At 34.5% G+C, this 19,064-nt stretch overlaps 1 protein-coding gene across 19 annotated transcripts in view; it reads left to right on the top strand.

Annotated features, from left to right (window-relative positions):
• The window catches only part of LOC109088439 (regulating synaptic membrane exocytosis protein 2-like), a 150,735-nt gene that overhangs the window by 24,783 nt on the left and 106,888 nt on the right, over positions 1 to 19,064 (top strand). For 16 of the 19 annotated variants that reach the window (XM_042741615.1, XM_042741613.1, XM_042741610.1 and 13 more), the window contains 3 exons: positions 3,975 to 4,185; positions 6,134 to 6,145; positions 14,158 to 14,435. In XM_042741615.1, coding sequence (XP_042597549.1) covers positions 3,975 to 4,185; positions 6,134 to 6,145; positions 14,158 to 14,435 — 501 coding nt within the window. Of the gene's footprint in view, positions 1 to 3,974; positions 4,186 to 6,133; positions 6,146 to 10,764; positions 11,063 to 14,157; positions 14,436 to 19,064 lie in introns of those variants that run through there. The other 3 variants (XM_042741618.1, XM_042741604.1, XM_042741623.1) reach the window with 2 other exon arrangements.

The following is a 19,064-nucleotide window of genomic DNA, read 5'->3' as shown; positions in this document are numbered from 1 at the left end:
AGTTTCAATATGGGTCAGTGGGCATGAGAAATTTAGCAGTTTTTTTATTATTTTATGTAAATTATGTTGTTTTTATTATGTGAAATTTAATGAATTATTCTAAATTAATGTTTAAATTGACAGGCCCTATTTATTATCACAAATATTAGCTACTACAGGCATGTTGTGCTCATTATGGCCCATCAGCTCGATTTGATTACCAGATCTGCATTAGAGAGCAACATTAAGCATGGGTTTTGTGTTACACGAGAAGTCGACTACAAATTTGTAAGTAGCTTAAACGGGTAAAGCGCAGGTCTTCAGGTGGCCGCGGTGTCACTCATAAAGGGAGTGCATATCAGTGTACTGGCTCGTGTTTCTTTGACTTCTCTATCTGCTGTGTGTCAGACGAGAAGTGAAGAATGGTGTATGATTATATTATGGGTTATGCGTCTCTGGAGGTGAACGGTGCTGTGGTCTCCAGCTGTCTGTAATGCTACCTGAGCCAGCGCACCTGCCAGACCTCTGGAGCTCCTCCAGCCTTCCCATCATCCACCCTGACTGCTGTCTGGAGCCTGGGTGAATATGAGAGGATAGATGCTGGGTTTGTCATCGTTTACTCAGTTCCAAACACACATGATCTGATCTCTTTTTCAGGCAGGCAACTTCTCGTGACACAGACTAAAATCTAATATTGCATTAGCTGAAGAATATCTGGCGTGTATCTGAGAGGGGAGCGAGGGTCAGACAGTGAGTGGTACTGTGTATCCACATGTCCGGAGGGTAAGAGGGCAGAGGGGTTGGTGAAAGCAGACCTGCTCATTTGTGTGATTTGATCCTAGAGGGGTGAAAGGTCACTGACTTGTCTGGTGGGGTCCAGGTTGACAGGTTTGGCTGGTTAGCTTCAGAAAGTTAGTACCTCCTGGTGAGACGCCAGCTTTTCTATTGATGGCCAGTGGGGGAAAAAAGTATTTTTGCTATTTAAAATAATTTATTATAATTTTCTATTTGAATATATTTTAAAATGTAATTTATTCCTGTGATTTCAAAGCTGAATTTTTGGAATTTTTAGTATAGTTACTTGATTCTTATGATATTTTTCTGATATAGTAGAGTAGAATTTTTCAGGTTTCTTTGATGAATAGAAAGTTCAGAAGAACAGCATTTATCTGAAATAGAAATCTTTTGTAACATTATAAATGTCTTTATCATCACTTTATCATCAATTTAAAGCATTCTTGTTAAATGAAAATATTAATTTATATAATTTCTTTCCAAAAAAATTAAAATAAAAATAACTGACTCCAAGCTTTTGAATGGTATAGTTTATAATGTAACAATACAATAGAATCCTTTGGTGATTCTTTGGTGAGTAGAAAGGTCCAAAGATCAGATCAGCGTATCAGAATGATTTCTGAAGGATCATGTGACTCTGGAGACTGGAGTAAAGATGCTGAAAATTTAGCTTTGATCACAGGAATAAATTATATTTTAAAATATATTAAAATAGAAAACAGTTATTTAAAATAGTAAAAATATTTCACAATATTACTGCTTTTGCTGTATTTTTGGATCAAAAGAATGCAGGCTTGGTAAGCAGAAGAGAAAAAAAAAAAAAACTTGACTAATATGCTTACATATAATATGCTTTTATTTTATCTTTTATTTTTAGCTTAAACCTTAAATTTTTCTACTAATTTCACATTAATTTAAATTTCACTTCAATTTTACATTGACACCAATTTTACCTATTTTTTGTATGGTCTTTTGTCATTCATTTGTAGCATTAAACCCATTTTTTTTTTTTTTTTTAATATTACTCTAGGTTTCTTTTTTTTTTTTCTTTTTTTTTACCTTAATAAAAAAATGATTTTTATTTCACATGAATTTTAGTTCAGTTTTTACTCTGTATTTATTTAATTTAAGTGCCTCAAATTATTTCCATTATTTCAGCAATTTTATGAATAATTTATGATTTTTGTCTTTCATCAAATTTTATTTTATTTTATTTTATTATTTTATTTCACTTAAAACATGTTTTTAATCGTTTTAGTTGATATTAACGCTGGTCAAAAATATTGTCTGTGTATTCTGATAAAACCAATATGTATATCCAAAACTGTACTACAATATAGTAGGTTTTTCACCAGTGGGACTTTTACAAGTGTGAAATGGGCTAAATATGCTATTGCAATGAATGGGAATGCTAATGTATAGCTTTCTCCAGGTATTACAGAATATAAATGGGAATCAAACATGGTTTGCTATTTTTTATTTTTTTATCAATTGGTAAAGTAAAAGAAGACTAATACAAGTTCAATGCCATTTGTGTTCATTAAATTTACATGAAACTAACTCCTTTGCATTAAGCATTCAAACTCTCTTGTCAGAGTTAGTGATTAGTGTGAGAATGTGCTCAAGTTTTAGTTTGGTGGGAGGTGGCCAGGTGAATTCTGGGTAATACCCAGGCGTTCTGCTGTAGTAAATAGATCAGCGTGTTCAATAATTCAGCCTGCTAATGAATGTTGCAGGGGCAGATGTGGGACCAAACCTCCTCTAATCGACAGCTTATGGCGTTAGCCCCCAGTGTTCGGTTTCCACGGCTACGGTTGATTGACAGGGGACATACAAAATGCATGTGTGTCATGCGTGCCTTCAGCTAGCGTTTCAGGGTCCGTCTCTAGCCTTTGACCCCCTCTGCTCTCTTACAGTAATGAGAGGGTGCATGATTAAACACCACCCTTATATAAACACGCTCAAGGTGATCCGCCTGCTCAAGATCAAGTTGATATTTATTTGAATGCATTGATAAATGATCAGGTTTTGTAGTTGGAACTATGGGCAGCTCTGTATACATCTGTGTCGGTCTATTTGAGGTGATGCACGTGAGCTTGACGTGTTATCTTTGCATGAATTCAGCCACAAATAGTCTCAAGGCTGCACGTGATGCTTTAATTGCTGATGAAGGGGGCTGAAGAACAGAAAGTTCTTATCACTGTCGAGTGTCTGTCTGACACCTCCTGCAGAGTTTAATCAGAGCTAGTGCTTATTGACAAACAGCAAAACATAGTCAAAAGCCATTATTGTGATTCTGTGCATATTTCAATGTGAATGTGGGCTTCCTTTCAGAACAACATGAGTTTTGAGGATTTATTCAAAAACATTTTATGATATTGTATATAGTTTTTTTTTTATTGTGTATGAGTAAAAAAAAAAAAGTATATATATATATATATCACCAAAGCTGCATTTATTGATCAAAAATATAGTAAAAACATTATTGTTGTAAAATATTATTACAATTTAAAATAACTGTTTTCTAGTCTAATATATTTTAAAATGTAGTTTATTTAACAGAATTCTCAGTGTCATTAATCCAGTCTTCACTCTCGCTTTTAGAAATCATTCTAATATGCTGATTTGGTGCTTAAGAAACATTTATTATCAGTGTTGAAAACAGTTTTTATTGTTTTTGAGGAAACTGTAATACACTTTTTCAGAATTCATTGATTAGAACATTTAAAAGAACAGCATTTATTTAAAATAGAAATCTTTTGTAACATTTTAAACGACTATCTCTTTTGATCAATTTAATGCATTCTTACTGATCAAAAATTAATTTCTTTCAAAAAGATTTTTGAGATCACAAGATGATGACACAGAGAGCAAATGGGGACTTTGTTAGTCTTCATATTCATTTTAGAGCTGAATACTATTACTAAGCAATTGTTTTGTATTTAATTTTTTTAAGCAATTGTTTTGTATTTTACGTTTATTTTTTTAGAAAATTAACTGAGAAAAAGTTCATATTTGAATGAAACACAAGTCAATCAAGTCTAATGAGCATCCTCTGAGCAGTAAAATTGTCATTTTGGTTATAACCCATGAAAATACCCCAGCATCCCATTTCTGAAGTGAATTATTAGCTCGTAATATTTAAACTAATAACATGTTTTCTTTCTGTGTTCTGAATGGCTGTGTTCTGTACCCTGCAGGAAATTGCACCAGCAATTTGAAATGTATAAGGAGCAGGTGAAGAAGATGGGGGACGAGGCACCGAGCACCCAGGAGCAGAAGAGTGAAGCCCCCACCTGCGGAATCTGCCATAAAACCAAGTTTGCCGACGGCTGTGGCCATCTCTGTTCTTATTGCCAAACCAAGTTCTGCGCTCGCTGTGGAGGAAGAGTATCACTGCGCTCTAACAAGGTACAGCCGTAACGCTCCTCAGATCACACAGACGTTTATACACAAGCACTGACTTCAGCTGGACATCAACACTTTTCTTTTCTGTAATGATGGCAGAATGAAAAATAGCATACGGTGCACTATGCATCGCATGCTGCCTGCTATTTTTTAAATAACTTACAAAGTGAGAAATATTGCAAAAGGTAGTACACCACGCTGTTATCGCATAACTAGTAGTGTCTGTTTAGCATCTTTAAAAATAAATATGGTTATTTTGCGCTTTTAAACCTCTAAAGCCTAACGTTTGAAATAATAATAAGAAAAATCTTTTGAAATGGAACATTTAGACAAAGAGTTACAAGTAGATATGTAAATGTATAGATCGTAAGATTTATAAATGCTTAGTTTTATGATCAAAGCTTTGTAGTTGTAATGGGGTAAGACATATAATACAGTGCAATACAATGATGATTAAAAGATAAATGTTTCTCAAAAGCCTGATGTATCATATTTGATGCATTTCAACATGATTTTTTTCTTTTGTTTATGAAATGTGACCCTGGACCACAAAATAAGTCTTAAGCGTCAGTTTAAAAAAAAAAATTGAGACGTATGCATCATCTAAAAGCTGAATAAATAAGCTTTGCATTGATGTATGGTTTATTAGGATCGGGCAATATTTGGTTTACAACTATTTGAAAATCTGAAATTTGAATGTGCAAAAAAATCAAAATATTGAGAAAATCGCCTTTAAAGTTGTCTAAATGAAATCCTTAGTAATGCATATTACTCGTCAAAAATTTAGTTTTGAGTATGAAATTTACAAAATATCTTCATGGAACATGATTTTTACTTAATATTCAAATGATTTTTGGCATGAAAAAAAAAAATCGATAATTTAGACCCATACAATGCATTTTTGGCTGTTGCTACAAACATACCCGTGCAATTTAAGACTGGTTTTGTGGTCCAGGGTCACATATATTGATACTCATGTAAACCTTGCTTCAGTCTAGTGTTCATCTCGAAATATTACTAACAAGTTGCTCTTAGATTTGTTTCATAAAATCAAGATTACACAGCAAATTGATGTGAGCTAGCTGAAGGTGAATATTTTTAGAATTATACTTCAATGCTTTTAATGTGCTAAAAAAGTATAAACTACCAATCAGATGACAGAAGACATGTAGTAGATTGTGTGCAACAATTCTCAGCAACGTTTTGATCATGTTAGTAGTTTAGAGTATTTCCAATGCATTGTGAATCAAATATGATACAGTATAGGGTTTATAGGGTTAGTCCAGTATTGAGTAAAATGTCTTAACCTTTGGCAATCCAATCAAACAATAAAGTAAAATGATATTTCTAACATCAAGTGCTATGTATTGCATTGTTGGATACAGTATTCATGTACTATGCTTTGGTTTTATACTGCACCCAAAAAATGTAAATACTGTGCTTAGTTTGCATGCCATTCTGAGCATATTTGATATTTAAATTGTGATAGTGAGATGTTATTAATATATGCATATTTAAATATTTAAGTAGTTGAACTTATTAATGCAGGTCCTTTTTATTGTGAATTTTCTTACTGAAGTCATTCCACTCATTGTAACACGTTTGGTCTTCTTTGTTATTTCCTGCTGCTGGTCACTGAGGGTTGAGCAGTTAATGCGATGACCACAAGAGGGCGAAACTCCCTCTGTTTTTACCGCATCGCCTGTTGGCCCGGGCCGATGGATGTATCAGGCCAGAAACTGCTTATGTAACCTTTTGATGTCTCTCTCCCAGTACAGTCTTAGTGCTTTTAAATGACTTTGCTCCGAGTAATAAGCGGCGATGTGATAGGCTGCAGTAGTACATGAACATCTCTTTATGTGCGTCTGAATGTCACTCACACTTGTTCTCCCCTCTTCTTTTTTCCCTTGTCTTTCTCTCTTGCTTTTCCTCCCCTGCGGAATTGCAACAGGAGGACAAAGTGGTCAGCACCCTTTTTCTTGTCTACAGTATGCTTTGATATTTAGCTTAGATAATTGCACACCTCCATTAAAGGTGCTGTAAGCGATTATTTTATTTATTTTTTGGAGAAGCACGCATAAAATGAGCCTCAGAAATATCTCACAGGTAGTAAGGACATTTAAGACTCCTTTTTAAGGCAGTCAGAAACAATCTCTGTCCAGTTGCTCTTCAAACCTTTGAAGGACCATTTCAGTTTTTCAAGGATAACAGGATGATATTTTGGCATCAATCTTTTTTACTTACTTTTTTTTTTTTTCAATTTTAATACAGTATATTTTATTATAAAAGTAAATAAATTTTCATGGTACATTCTGTATTATGAATATATTTGTATAGTTACATAGTTATATATACATATATGTATATATATATATATTTGTGTGCATTTTTTAAACAAATTATAATGTAATTAATGCACTTTTTATTAATACAAAATAAATAAAAAAAATTTTTTAAATTGTTATTTTATTTGAAAATGTGCATGTATTTTGAAAATATTATATTAAGATTAATGAATGTAACATTTATCTATTTAATTAGATTATACATATCTTATATTATTGATACTTGCATTGATCAATTCACTTCTTACTTTTTTTTTTTTTTTTTTTTTAAATAGGCCTATAAATTTTATTAACAGTTTCTACAATAATGGCAAAATGGTTGGACTTATCAGAATGTCTGAAATCGCTTACAGAACCTGTGCTAAATGAGAAATGGTTGTGATATTGCTATAAATAACTTGATGACATTGCATCACCCCTCATTTCAACATCAGCACCTTTTCATATTATTTTAAAGTGGGAAAACCACAATAATACAGTAGCTTTGTAATAAACGAGAAATGGCTTGGTGAATTCTTTCATTTTTGTTGTGGTTGTGATTGAATAGTGACAGTTTGAACAATTGCGACAAAAAGAACACCATATTATTGCAATTTGATAAGACAAACTACATCTCTAAAAGGTCTTAATTTTTATTATATATATATATATATATATATATATATATTATATATAGATATATATACAGGTATATATATATATTTTTTTTTACAATTGATTCCAACAATGGCATTTCAACAAAATCAAATTGACATTTGGATTAAATCTCCTGCTCCTCAGATGTCTCTTATGAGGAAAAACAAAGAAAAGAAAATAATATTTTGCCTAAAGAAAATAAAGGCTATTCATTGCCATGTTGTGTCCAGATACATAAAAATTATTTAAAATACAGTATATAAAATTATATTTTCCATAAAGAAAAGTAAGGCTATACATTACTTTAACATGTTCAAATGTATAAATATTCAATTCCATTTTCTATATGAAAGCTGTTCATTGATAATGTGTCCTGATGTATATATAAGAAAAAATTATAAAATTGTTTTCCATAAGGAAATTTAAGGCTATTTATTAGCACAATGTGTCCATATGTATAAAGAAAATAAAATTATATTTAATAAAGAAAATGAAGGCTATTCATTACCATAACATGTCCAGATATCTATAAATGAAATATAAAATTAAAAAACACAAAAATCTACCCCCCACCCCCCACCAAAAAAAAAAGAGAAGAAAGAAAGAAATGATACACGTATTCTTATTGAACCGTCCAGTATGAGGCTTTCGGTTCGGTACGCATTACAAACCGAACAATTCGTTAAAACTAATCCTATTATATTTGGAAAATAAAAGAGCTTAAAGTGTGTGAATAATGTTCTCAGTGCCACTGCGCTCAACAAGGCAGCCCTTGTTTGTATAGTTTGCAGCACTGGTAGAGTATGTCGTTTTCATGTTTCTTTCTTATACCTCTGTTGTCTGAGTGTTAGATGTTTGTCTGAGTTTTGGTATCTTGGTTCTCTAGTCTGTAGTTCTGTTTCCTTACGTTTCCCGGTATCTCAGCAGTAGCAGGACCATGCAGAGCTTTTATCTGGTTGCCTGGCAGAGGATTGAATTGCTGGTTAGTTCTTGATGACTGGATTTTGTTTCTCCCCTCTGTGGTTTACACCATTAAGGGTTTGAACGGAGACAGTACTTGTGATTCTAACCTCTCTGAACCCTGGAGACCGTTTTACATAGAAATATATTTATCTAAAGCTAGAAGTTGTTGTTGATGGTCAGAGAAAAACTGAAGGCTGTTTGTGCTTGTTTCATTCTTATCAGAATTTAGTATTGTGTTGCTAGTCGATTTGACAGCTTTTGCATATATTATACGTATATAAAATATAATTTCCAAAATGTTGGATATTTTATATTTGAAACATTTATTTATTGATGGCCTTGTCACAAAACTGAAACTATTTAAAACTGTTTTCATTCATTTAAATAAAGCTGAAATAAAACAAATATAAATATTAAATGTTGACTTGGCAACTCTGAAATAAAATACGAGTTTAATTAAAAGTACTGCAATTATAAAAATTGGCATAAAAATAAATTAAAGCTAAATTAGAAATGTAAAAAAATGACAAAAGTATAATGAATTTAAAAAAAATTAAGTTTCAATAAAAATCTAAAAATAAAAGCTAATTTAAATATTAATAAATTTAAGCAAATAAGTAATACTAAAATAGCACTGATTGCATGGGATTGAATATCATTTTAAACAGTCTGTAAAATTGAAAACAATGTAAAACGTTGTTGTAAGTGGCAGTGAAGGTAAACCTCTGCTATCGTTTCCCCTCATCATCATGATGATTTTTGATGGATATACAGTTGGTCTTAGTGAACGCGCAGACATTGCCTCATGTTTGTCGCCAGAGCTGGACTCAGCTGTGCTATCATGTTCCAGTGTGTGATGTCCGACAGCTCCCATCGCCGCACGAGACACCGGCACCTGTAAATATTGATGCTGTCTCGAACAGGATCTCTTTCACCACAGCTGTCAGTGTTTGGGGAAGAGAAGAAAATGCTGATGGAAAAAAGCCTTTTACGCTTTTCACTGACACTGAAGCTAGTGGTAGCTACTGACTGCTGTCTGGATCTATGTTTAGTTTCTTTAATGATTAGTGCAAGATTTAAAAGAATAGTTAACCCCAAATTGTAATTATTGTATGATTTACTCATTCTCATGTCATTCCAAACCTTTTTCAGTGGAACGCAAACAGGAAATCTTTTCCGTCACACATTTCTTTTCTGTACAGTGACAGTTATTGTCACCATGATTATCAGGCTCTCAAAACAAAACCAAGCAGCAGAAGTGTAGTCTACATGGCCTGTCTTAAAATTTTTACAGCATTTTTGGTCAAATAAAGTTTCAAAAACATTTAAAAAATGGCACCATCCTCAAACGGTATTGTATGTGTAATGTTGCAATGAAGGGTTTTCAGTAAATAAACTTAAGTTTTAGAATATTCCTCAGGCAAAAGCTGTCAAAATGGTTTTAGAATTCTCGGAATAACACACATGCAAGTCATTAACCATATGAACTTCTTTTGTGACTACATCTGTGGGGTTTTATGGTGAAAAATAAACCTTGGACTATAAAGCTTGACAAGTAGTCCTGGTCTCCCATATATGACTAGGTTTTATTTGACTTCATTTATAGTAGGAAGGTGACATGAAATGGTAGGGAGAACAGGTGGGATGTACTCAGGAAAAAAATACCTAAGTGTGCTCATCATCCGCCAAGCCACACCCACAGCATAGTTTTTAAGTTTAATTAATATTAAGAAATCTTAATAAATAAACACATGGCCAATGATTGAGTTCATACGGCACAAAATCTGCAAATGGGTAATTAAATGTAACAAATCACTTAAAAATACAGTATATATATTTTATTGGAAAATTAAACAACACTTTATTTAACTTTGATTATTGCCTTAATCTTTCAAACAACTGAGAACTACATTAATCTTTCAAATAACTGAGAACTACATCGAACTACATTTTATAAAAATCACTTTCAGTGATTTCATACTCTCATGTGTTATGTATGTATCAGGTACGTTACAGTCTCTGACAGACAGCATGTTTAAGCTGCTCAGGCCGCTATTTTCTCCTCCTCAGAAGGCGATGACGTAGTCAAAACATCCAGTAGTCTGGGTTTTTTTCAGGAAATGTGTGTACTCCCTGGACCTCTGCTATGTATTGTGCATGTTATTTTTGACAGACATCAATATGCATGATAGATAGACGAATGATGTGATTTGTATACGGATACATAGTACAGTAATAATTATTTATTTCTTAGCCAACAAGTATTCAGTGAAGTGATTTATGCCTATGAGTGTTATTAGTTGTAATATTTTAACGAACAATATTTTGACAGACCTGGTGATTTGATTTTTGGGTATTATAAAATGTGCTTTTGTTGTAGTTCATTGTACTTATTTTACAGAATGTTTATTTTGTGGCTTAATTAAGTTGAATATTACGGAGATTGACATGTTTGGCTTGTCAGAAACTTTCAGGTGTTGCAAATTCATTGACTTAGTGTTTCTGTCTTCATCAGCGTCCTTTGAAGAGAGTTAGTGAGGGTTGTGCATGTGTAATGAGTCAGCCTCAGCCCCGGTGGAGCTGCGCGCTCACATGCATCGGTAATGAGACCCGTGTTAGTGATGCTTGGTGGCAAAAACATGATTATGTGCCGCTCCGATCGCTCTATATCATCTACCTCCATGAGCAATTGCTTTTATTTTGCAGCATATTAATTTTGACAACTTGGATCGATCTCAGGATTAATCTTCTTAGCTTTTTTCCTGCAAAATCTCGACTGAAGCACAATCTTGACAGCAGAAGGAGCATTTGATCCCCAACTCTGAAAGGTCACCTTTTACGCTGGACTTTGGCATATGAAACCGTGTGGAGCTGTCCGTGAGTGTTAAATTCAGTTCAGTTATCCATTTGGACCAAACAATACGCAGCAGACATGGGTAAGCATGGCTACAGTGATTAGCATTAAGCTTTTATTGTGTTATTGAGATTCAGGCAATGGAAAAAGCTGCATATTGCAATTTGGAAAACTGTTTGACATTAAAAGAACAAGTCTAGAAAATAAGAACATGATTCACTGTCACCTTTTTTAATTACAGCTTAATATTTATGGATCTCTTAATGTAAACAGCAGCTTGAATTATAAAATCTTATTGGACCTTAATTTGCACAATATTTCAGCTAATAATAGTTTTGATAATGTGACATACCCGTAGAGGACTGATCTGCATACAGTATGTTCTTTTCCTCTTAGAGATCTGTCTATTTTTGATTCTGTCGCTGCATAATTAACACTTTGTTTAACTGGTCCTTTTTAAGTTGAGAGAAAATAAAACCTATGAATATGCATCCAGTCTATTACGAGCTGCTGGGCTCTAAATATAGAAGCGCATTAAATATTCATGTTCCACCTGCAGGCTGTGTTTTAGCTGGTGAATGATAAAGCTCCCCTCATCATGAACTTCCTTACTTTTATCAAAAATCTGTAAAATATTCAGCGGCCCAGGACGGCCTCGCTGGTTATGCCGTCTGATAGAGTCATATACAAGTTTCATATTGATGTTTATGTTTTACATACAGTACCTCACAAAGGTAGTCAGATGAATCAAATCTTGTGTTTTACTATCATCAAAACTTGCATTGATTAATTTTTTTTAAATATAAAATGTATTTATTTTTAATTCATTCATTCAAAAAAAAGCATTGTGAGCATTATTGGCTATTATGCATGATAGATAGATAGATAGATAGATAGATAGATAGATAGATAGATAGATAGATAGATAGATAGATAGATAGATAGATAGATAGATAGATAGATAGATAGATAGATAGATAGATAGATGTTTTAAAAATAGATTTTATTTTCGGAAAATATAATTTTATAATTAAAATATTAAAATATGCATTTTTTTGCTCTTTTGATTTTGGGGTGAAACATGACCTGGGCATATTCTTGACAGGCTTCATGAGATTCACCCAGAAAGGTCCCCTGCCATTTGACACCAATGACAGCTCACTCAACACTTTATCAATTTTTCACCGCACACATCTTTTCGTTTGTCTATCACTGACTGACCAAATATTCATCACAATAACTCTCACATCCATCTCCGGTACGTCTCAGATCCGTTCGGAGTGCAATTGCTCACTGTGATCTTATCAAAACCACTTGAAAGATATGGCCTTTTCACTTGATAGGGCAGCTCATACACAACTTTTCAAGTTTCATAGCAGTTATTGGTTTTGAATATATTGTAGGATCTTTTGTTTGGATATCACAGGAAAAATTTTGTCATCTTAATTTATTGTGAGGCTCAATTTCTTCTGAAGAGCTGCTCTTTCTATAAAATCAAAGCGAATGAACGCTGACCAGGGGCTGTTGGCTTCCAAAAAAGCCTTTCAGTAGTTCATACAGTGCAGTTTGTTATATTTGTGTTATATTACCAGCTTTATGTATGTATGGAACAGTCCTTCACTTTGTTTTGGAATATTGTAGAATAATTTGAATTTCCCAGTTCATTACTTCTGTGAGATGCATCATTTCCGGGAGCTGTTGTGGCATTATGTATTCAGGCTGGATGGATGAAAGCCTGTGTGTGCGGGTGAGACTCGGAGCATGTTTAATTACCACCAGCAAACTGGATGACAGCTTTGATGCCAACCACCTGCTAAGTGCATTTCTGCCTGGCAGATAACAAGGTCAGCTTGCCGTGCCCTCAGTGTTGGTGGGACTTCAAGAGATGTTCAGGAGTGTTGAAAGCAGAAGATTTGAGAGGTTGTAAAGACCTGAGTACAGCAATAATAGTGATGCTTGGTGCAAAAATCACTACTGATTGTTTCCAAACAGGTTTCTAAATGCCTACCACCATTCCCACCCTGCTCCACATCTGCAGGGATGACGTATTTTTTTAGGCCAACCCAGAAGTTAGCATCACCCTGGTTCCCTCGCCAAAAACCAATAGGATTTTTCCATTGGCTTTTGAATTAATACAGAAAATAAGCTCTGTGACTAACAAAAGTTTGAATCTTAAACATTTTGCTATCATTTAATACAACCTTTGGAGTCTAAATACAATCGCCAATAGTAAAAAGATAAAAGTAGGCAGACTAACTACTCATCACTTTAACGTCATCACCATTAAGCTTCAGACAACTCTTAAATTAGTTTTTATTAAAAATGTTCTCATAAATTTTCAGTTAGAGTAGTTTCAAAATGAGTGGACAAGTGAGTAGATGAGTTTTCTTATTAGGTCTTATGATACTGTATTAGGGCTGGGAGATATATTGCATGCAATTGTCACGCACATTTCGTCAGTAAAGCCGGTTCCCTGATTACCGCTAAATCGCCATCACCTGCTTTCAAATGGAGCGGCATTTAATAGACTGAGCCGTAGATCACTGACAAGCTACGCAATATCGCGTTCATTATCGCAGATGAATCGCCTTCGATAATGAACGTGATATTGTGTAGCTTGTCAGTGATCTACAACCGGCAGCAACAGTATAAATGTAGCCAAATTCTGCAGGAAAACTGTGGACTTGGCAACACTGCAAGGGTATTGTTACAGGTGTTTTTTATGTCATAGAATAAAACATGAAAATATGTGTTTGTGTTAACCATAGACCTTATTTCAAGCACTTAACCCATTAAAAAAAAAAAAAAAACATTGACTTCAGGACAATGAAACCAGAACAAACTTAAAGTCAGACAAACTAGGTGGCTCCGCCCCCAAACTCATGCCATTGGTTGAGCCTGAACTTTGCATTGTTCATTTCCTCTCACATGAATTTTGACAGTTTTGTTTGTCAGCTGCACCAGCATCACTGTTTCCGAACCTGTTTGTTGTGGGACCTGCGCACGAGGTTCTGGACAAATATCCCATTATTCAATCTGTTTTTGGCTTCACAGTTGACACACAAATGACTCATTTAAGACTACAAATCGCTTCTCCCACAACAGCAAGTTTTCATTCATCTCATTTGGGGTCATGTGTTCTCCTGTGATTCTAACTTCCTGTTCTCTCACCATCAGGTGATGTGGGTATGCAACCTGTGCCGAAAACAACAAGAAATCCTCACCAAGTCAGGGGCCTGGTTCTACAGCGGCCCAGGGGGCTCCCTGCCCTCGGGTGCGAGTGACCCTCGCCGACGCCACGAAGAGGCTCCGCAGGAAAAGAAGGCCAAACTTCAGGAAGCCCCACTGCTGTACCAGGGGCCTTCAGAGGCCCGCAGCCGAGCTCCAGGACTCCCTCGCCAGGCATCCCTCAACAACAACTCCAGTCTAAAGCCCAACGACCCTCTGAGCAACAGGTGAGAGGTAGTTTGTAGTTACTGGGTAGTTACTAGGTTGTTACTAAGTGCTTTCTAGAATGCTCTGGATGTTTTCGAATACATTCTTAAATGGTTGCTAGGGTATTCGTGTGGTTGCTGGCCTAAATGATTGCTACATTGCTGCTAGGGAGTTGCTTGGGTTTTCTGGGTGGTTCCAAGGGTGTTGCTAAGAAGTTGCTAAGGTGTTCTGGGTGGTTGTTAGGACATTTATAGATGGTTGCTTTGATGGTTTGGCTAGTTTCAAGAATGTTACTATGGGATGTTTAATATATGATTTCAGATATATTTATTAGTAATTAAAATTTAAATCTGAAATTGAACTGAAAATGAAATTAGTTCATTTTACATTAATATTAATTTAAACCATTCCACTTCATAGGAAAAAGTTATGTGAACTCAACTAATTATATTAAAGGGTTAGTTCACCCCAAAATTAAAATTAGCCAATGATTTATTCAGCCTTAAGGCATCCTAGGTGTATATACTTTCTTCTTTATAATTTTCCAAAAGACGTCCAGTAAAGTGAATCTATCCATAATAAACAGTGCCTCGCATGGCTACGGAGGGTGAATAAAGGTCTCCTGTAGCGAAACAATGCATTTTTGTAAGAAAAATATCTATATTTAAAACATTACAAGCTGTTTTCTCTAACTTCCGCTGACATGACCTGGGGGTGAGTAAATTATCAGGACATTTTCATTCTGGAGGTGAAATAAACCTTTAAGTTTCAGTAAAATTAAATAACTGAGTGAAGTTTAATTGTCATTTAGGAAATAGTCTTTTAGTGAACCCTTTGGCTTTTACGGTACATGTATGAAAGGTATCTGGTTTAAACCACACATGCATACATAGACCATGTGAAACTGAAGCTGGGATAACAACAGCTGGAGTACACAATGCATTCGTTCAGGTCCATCTGTTTTTCCTCCGTTTACCATTGCTAATTTGGTACTAAACATGTTAGACAGGTAAATAAGAATCCGTAATTTATGGTGAAACCTGCTCTTGAACAAATGCAGGCAGTCATAACACATTTATCAAACATTACGCCCCTAATCTACAGGGAGATTCTAATTGAGTGTGAGCAGTGAGTGCTATTCCATCGTTTACCACACAGAGGCAGTGTCTCTCTGAGCCCTTGTATCATATTCTCTCTGTCTTTTGCTGGGATGGCCATATCATGGGGTCAGGGGTCAGTCCTAGAGAGATGTCTCTGTAGAAACAGATGCCTGCTCCCCTGAATCCGTGGCGACCGCTGTGTGTTGGTTTGATTTTCCGTTCCTGAATACCTGCGGAGGAGAGGAATGTTGGGCCGTGTGCCACAGGGATGGTGCTGATCTCACCTGCCGTTAGTGTGCGTGTTGTGTTGTGTTGACGTGAGCACATGTGAATGACAAATGTCTTTTAGTGTATGGATGTACTGGAACGAGTTCTGTCATCACTTAAGTGTTAGTCTGTGTATATGTGTAGGATGTTTGTTGTTTTTAAGACAGTGTGTCAAGTTTAAAATGTACCTTATATTCCCTTCAGTGTTTACACTTACCATTCAAAAGTTTGAGGTTGGTGTGATTTTTTTATATATTATTGAATTAATTATTACTTGTTTGTTTTAATGTTAAGAAAATTATCTTATGCTAATTTATTTGCTAAAATATACAGTAAAAACAGTAATACTTTAAAATAACATTACTATTTAAAATAAAGGTTTTCTGTTTTATTATATTTTAAAAACTACCTATTCCTGTGATGGAAAAGCAGAATTTTCAGTGTCACATGATCCAGTGTCACCCGTGTCCACTATCTATTATCAATATTGAAAAGTTGTTCTGTTTTTAATATTTTTGTGGACACCCTGTATTTACTTACTTATTTATTTATTTATTTATTTATTTATTTATTTATTTATTTTAACCCTAACTTTTAAACAGTTTATCAGTTTGTGTTTTAACTCTGAATCAATCCCTTGACCTTTACAAAACTTGCTCAAAACCAAAAATATTTACAATTTTTTATTTTTTTTTTTACCCATCCCTGGCTTCTTTACCTGGCAGATGTCCGTGAATGGCTCAGGACAGCAGGTGAGCTCTAAGCTGCTTTCACGGATGCAGTCTGACATTTTCCGTAGAACAAATTGTGCGCCTCTCTGCTGTGAAATGTATAAAAAGCTACTCTCACAACAGTGTTGTTCTTTTCGATCAGATCAGTTTGTATGCCGTGTTCTGTCATGAAAACTTTAAATGCTCATTTGCACTTTCTGTCTGGTTTAACGTGTTACCCCCAAAAGGTTAGATGTTAAAAATGTGCTTGCCATATGGTAGCGAGGCAGTGTCTGATTTGTTCAGTGTTGTGTAACAGAGAGTGTTTCTGACTTTACACAAGTAGGCTACTGTATTTTTGAAAGCAAGCAGCTGCTTTCAACATTTATTCCATATGAGGAATTTTGTTAATTCCTCCGTCTCTATAAATGCTTTGCAAACATCTACTTGATGTTACAAACTGGCAAAATGTTTCTTACAAACATGCAGCTTTTCGCTTCACAATACATTCATTGATGGACTGGAGTGGTGTGGATTACTTGTGGATTATTGTGATGTTTTTATCAGCTGTTTTGGACTCTAATTCTGACGGCACCCATTCACTGCAGAGGATCTGCTGGTGAGCAAGTGCTGTAATGCTAAATTTCTTCAGATATGTGCTGATGATGAAACAAACTCATCTACATCTTATTTGTCCTGAGGGTAAACTTTTAGCCTATTTTCATTTTTGGTTGAAATGTTGTTCCTTTAAATATGGCTAAGACCAGAAATTAGCACACATATTGACTAGTTTTATGAGACTTGACAGGCATGATGACTGTATGATTTTTTGTTGTTTGGAAAATAGTCATATTTCTCTTACTGTCTAAAATTAAGGAAAGGTAATTGTAAGATAAATACAACTGTGAGTTAAAATAAGATGAGGTCACATTATAAAATTTAAACGCACAATGTAAAATATACAATTGTAATTAACTTTTTATTTATTTATTTTTTGTGCTCTGAGGCAGAAATGTATTGAAGTATGTCTTTACCACTGAACAAAAAATAAAAAAGTATATATAAAAAAAGATCACAATTCTGACTTTTTTCTTGCAATTCTGATCTTTTTCTTACAATTGCGTTTATAAACTCACAATTATGAGAAAAAGGTCAGAATTTATTTATCACAATTGCGTGTTATAAGTCCATTTATGAGGAAAAAAGGATGACTATTTTCTTACAATATAAACTGGCAATTCTGAGAAAAAAAATTTTGAATTGCGAGATTTAAACTTGCAATTGGGAAGAAACTAAATTCAGAATTTTGAGATGAAAATTAAGATGGTGATTAGTTAAAAAAAAAATTGTATTATTTTTTTTTTATTATTTCAGTGATGGAAACAAGCTTCCACTGAAGAAATTTAAGTTATTTTTTTTTACTTAATTGTGATGAATTGAATTGTTGAATTGTTTTCATTATTGCTGGAGTAATCACAAAAATCCAGGGGTTAAACTGTAAACAGTTGCAAAACTCATAAAGGGTTGCAAAGCTCATATAAAATGAATAGAAAATAAAACGGCTCATGCAATATTTAGTTTGACCTCCCAAGGTTAACACTTAACATTTTATGAAGGTTAAGCACCTTGAGTGTCTCTGTGTTGAGAAAATATAATAAATATACTATATATATATATATATATATATATATATATATATATATATATATATATATATATATATATATATTTTTTTTTACGATTTCAGGCCCTAGTTCTGTTTATGGAAAGTGTCAGGGTTGTTTTAGGGTTAACTGCTGCCAAAGTGGATAAGAACGGCCTGACTATTCACCAGGAGAATGTGTTAAATAGTTTGATGCCCAGGAATAGAGCTCAGGAAATCACTGAAAAGAACTTCCATTAATCTTAAAGAATGTTTAAATTAACTCTGATTCTCCTCTCCTGAAAAAGTGCTGACAGCCTATTTATATCCTGAAATAATGTGGGAAGAGCCTAATTTGTCTTGGTCTCGGAGGTGTCATTGGAGAGAACGCTCAGACGCGGCGCGAGTGTGGGTGAAACTGCTAGATGAAACAATAATAATTACACTGGGATTTGGATTTAATTACAGCTGTTATGTTTCTCTGGGTTTCGCCGTTTTTTTGTGTGTTTCTATCTCCTCCCTCTTCATCTATAAAACCCATTAGTGTTTTTATTGGAGCTAGATGCAACGTGACACCTAAGTTGAACCACAGACAACAGTGGTTGTTTTAGTGTTGAAATTAGTTCGAGAAAATGCATGAGTCATTTGTAGGGTTGAGAGAGCTGATCTTCTATTGTCACAGCAGGTACTGCAATATAGACAGACATGCGTATTGTGTCGTTTGTTCAAGGGGTCCGCACAAGTTTCACTTTAAGTATGATGTAATCAGGTTTCATGCTCTTGGTTTAGCGCTGTGGGAGCTGATGTTGTGAAATGGAGGTTTTGTCTTGAGAGAGTTATTAAGAGAATGAAAGATGCACCTGCAGGAATTCAATATCAGCATTCTGATCTCACACCTGCCTGCTCTCTAGACCATTCAACACTAAAGAC

Source organism: Cyprinus carpio, chromosome B16 (assembly GCF_018340385.1).
Source record: "Cyprinus carpio isolate SPL01 chromosome B16, ASM1834038v1, whole genome shotgun sequence".
NCBI lineage: Eukaryota > Metazoa > Chordata > Actinopteri > Cypriniformes > Cyprinidae > Cyprinus > Cyprinus carpio.
The sequence above is the reverse complement of the archived record's forward strand: the minus strand, read 5'-3'. Positions and strand labels throughout refer to the sequence as shown.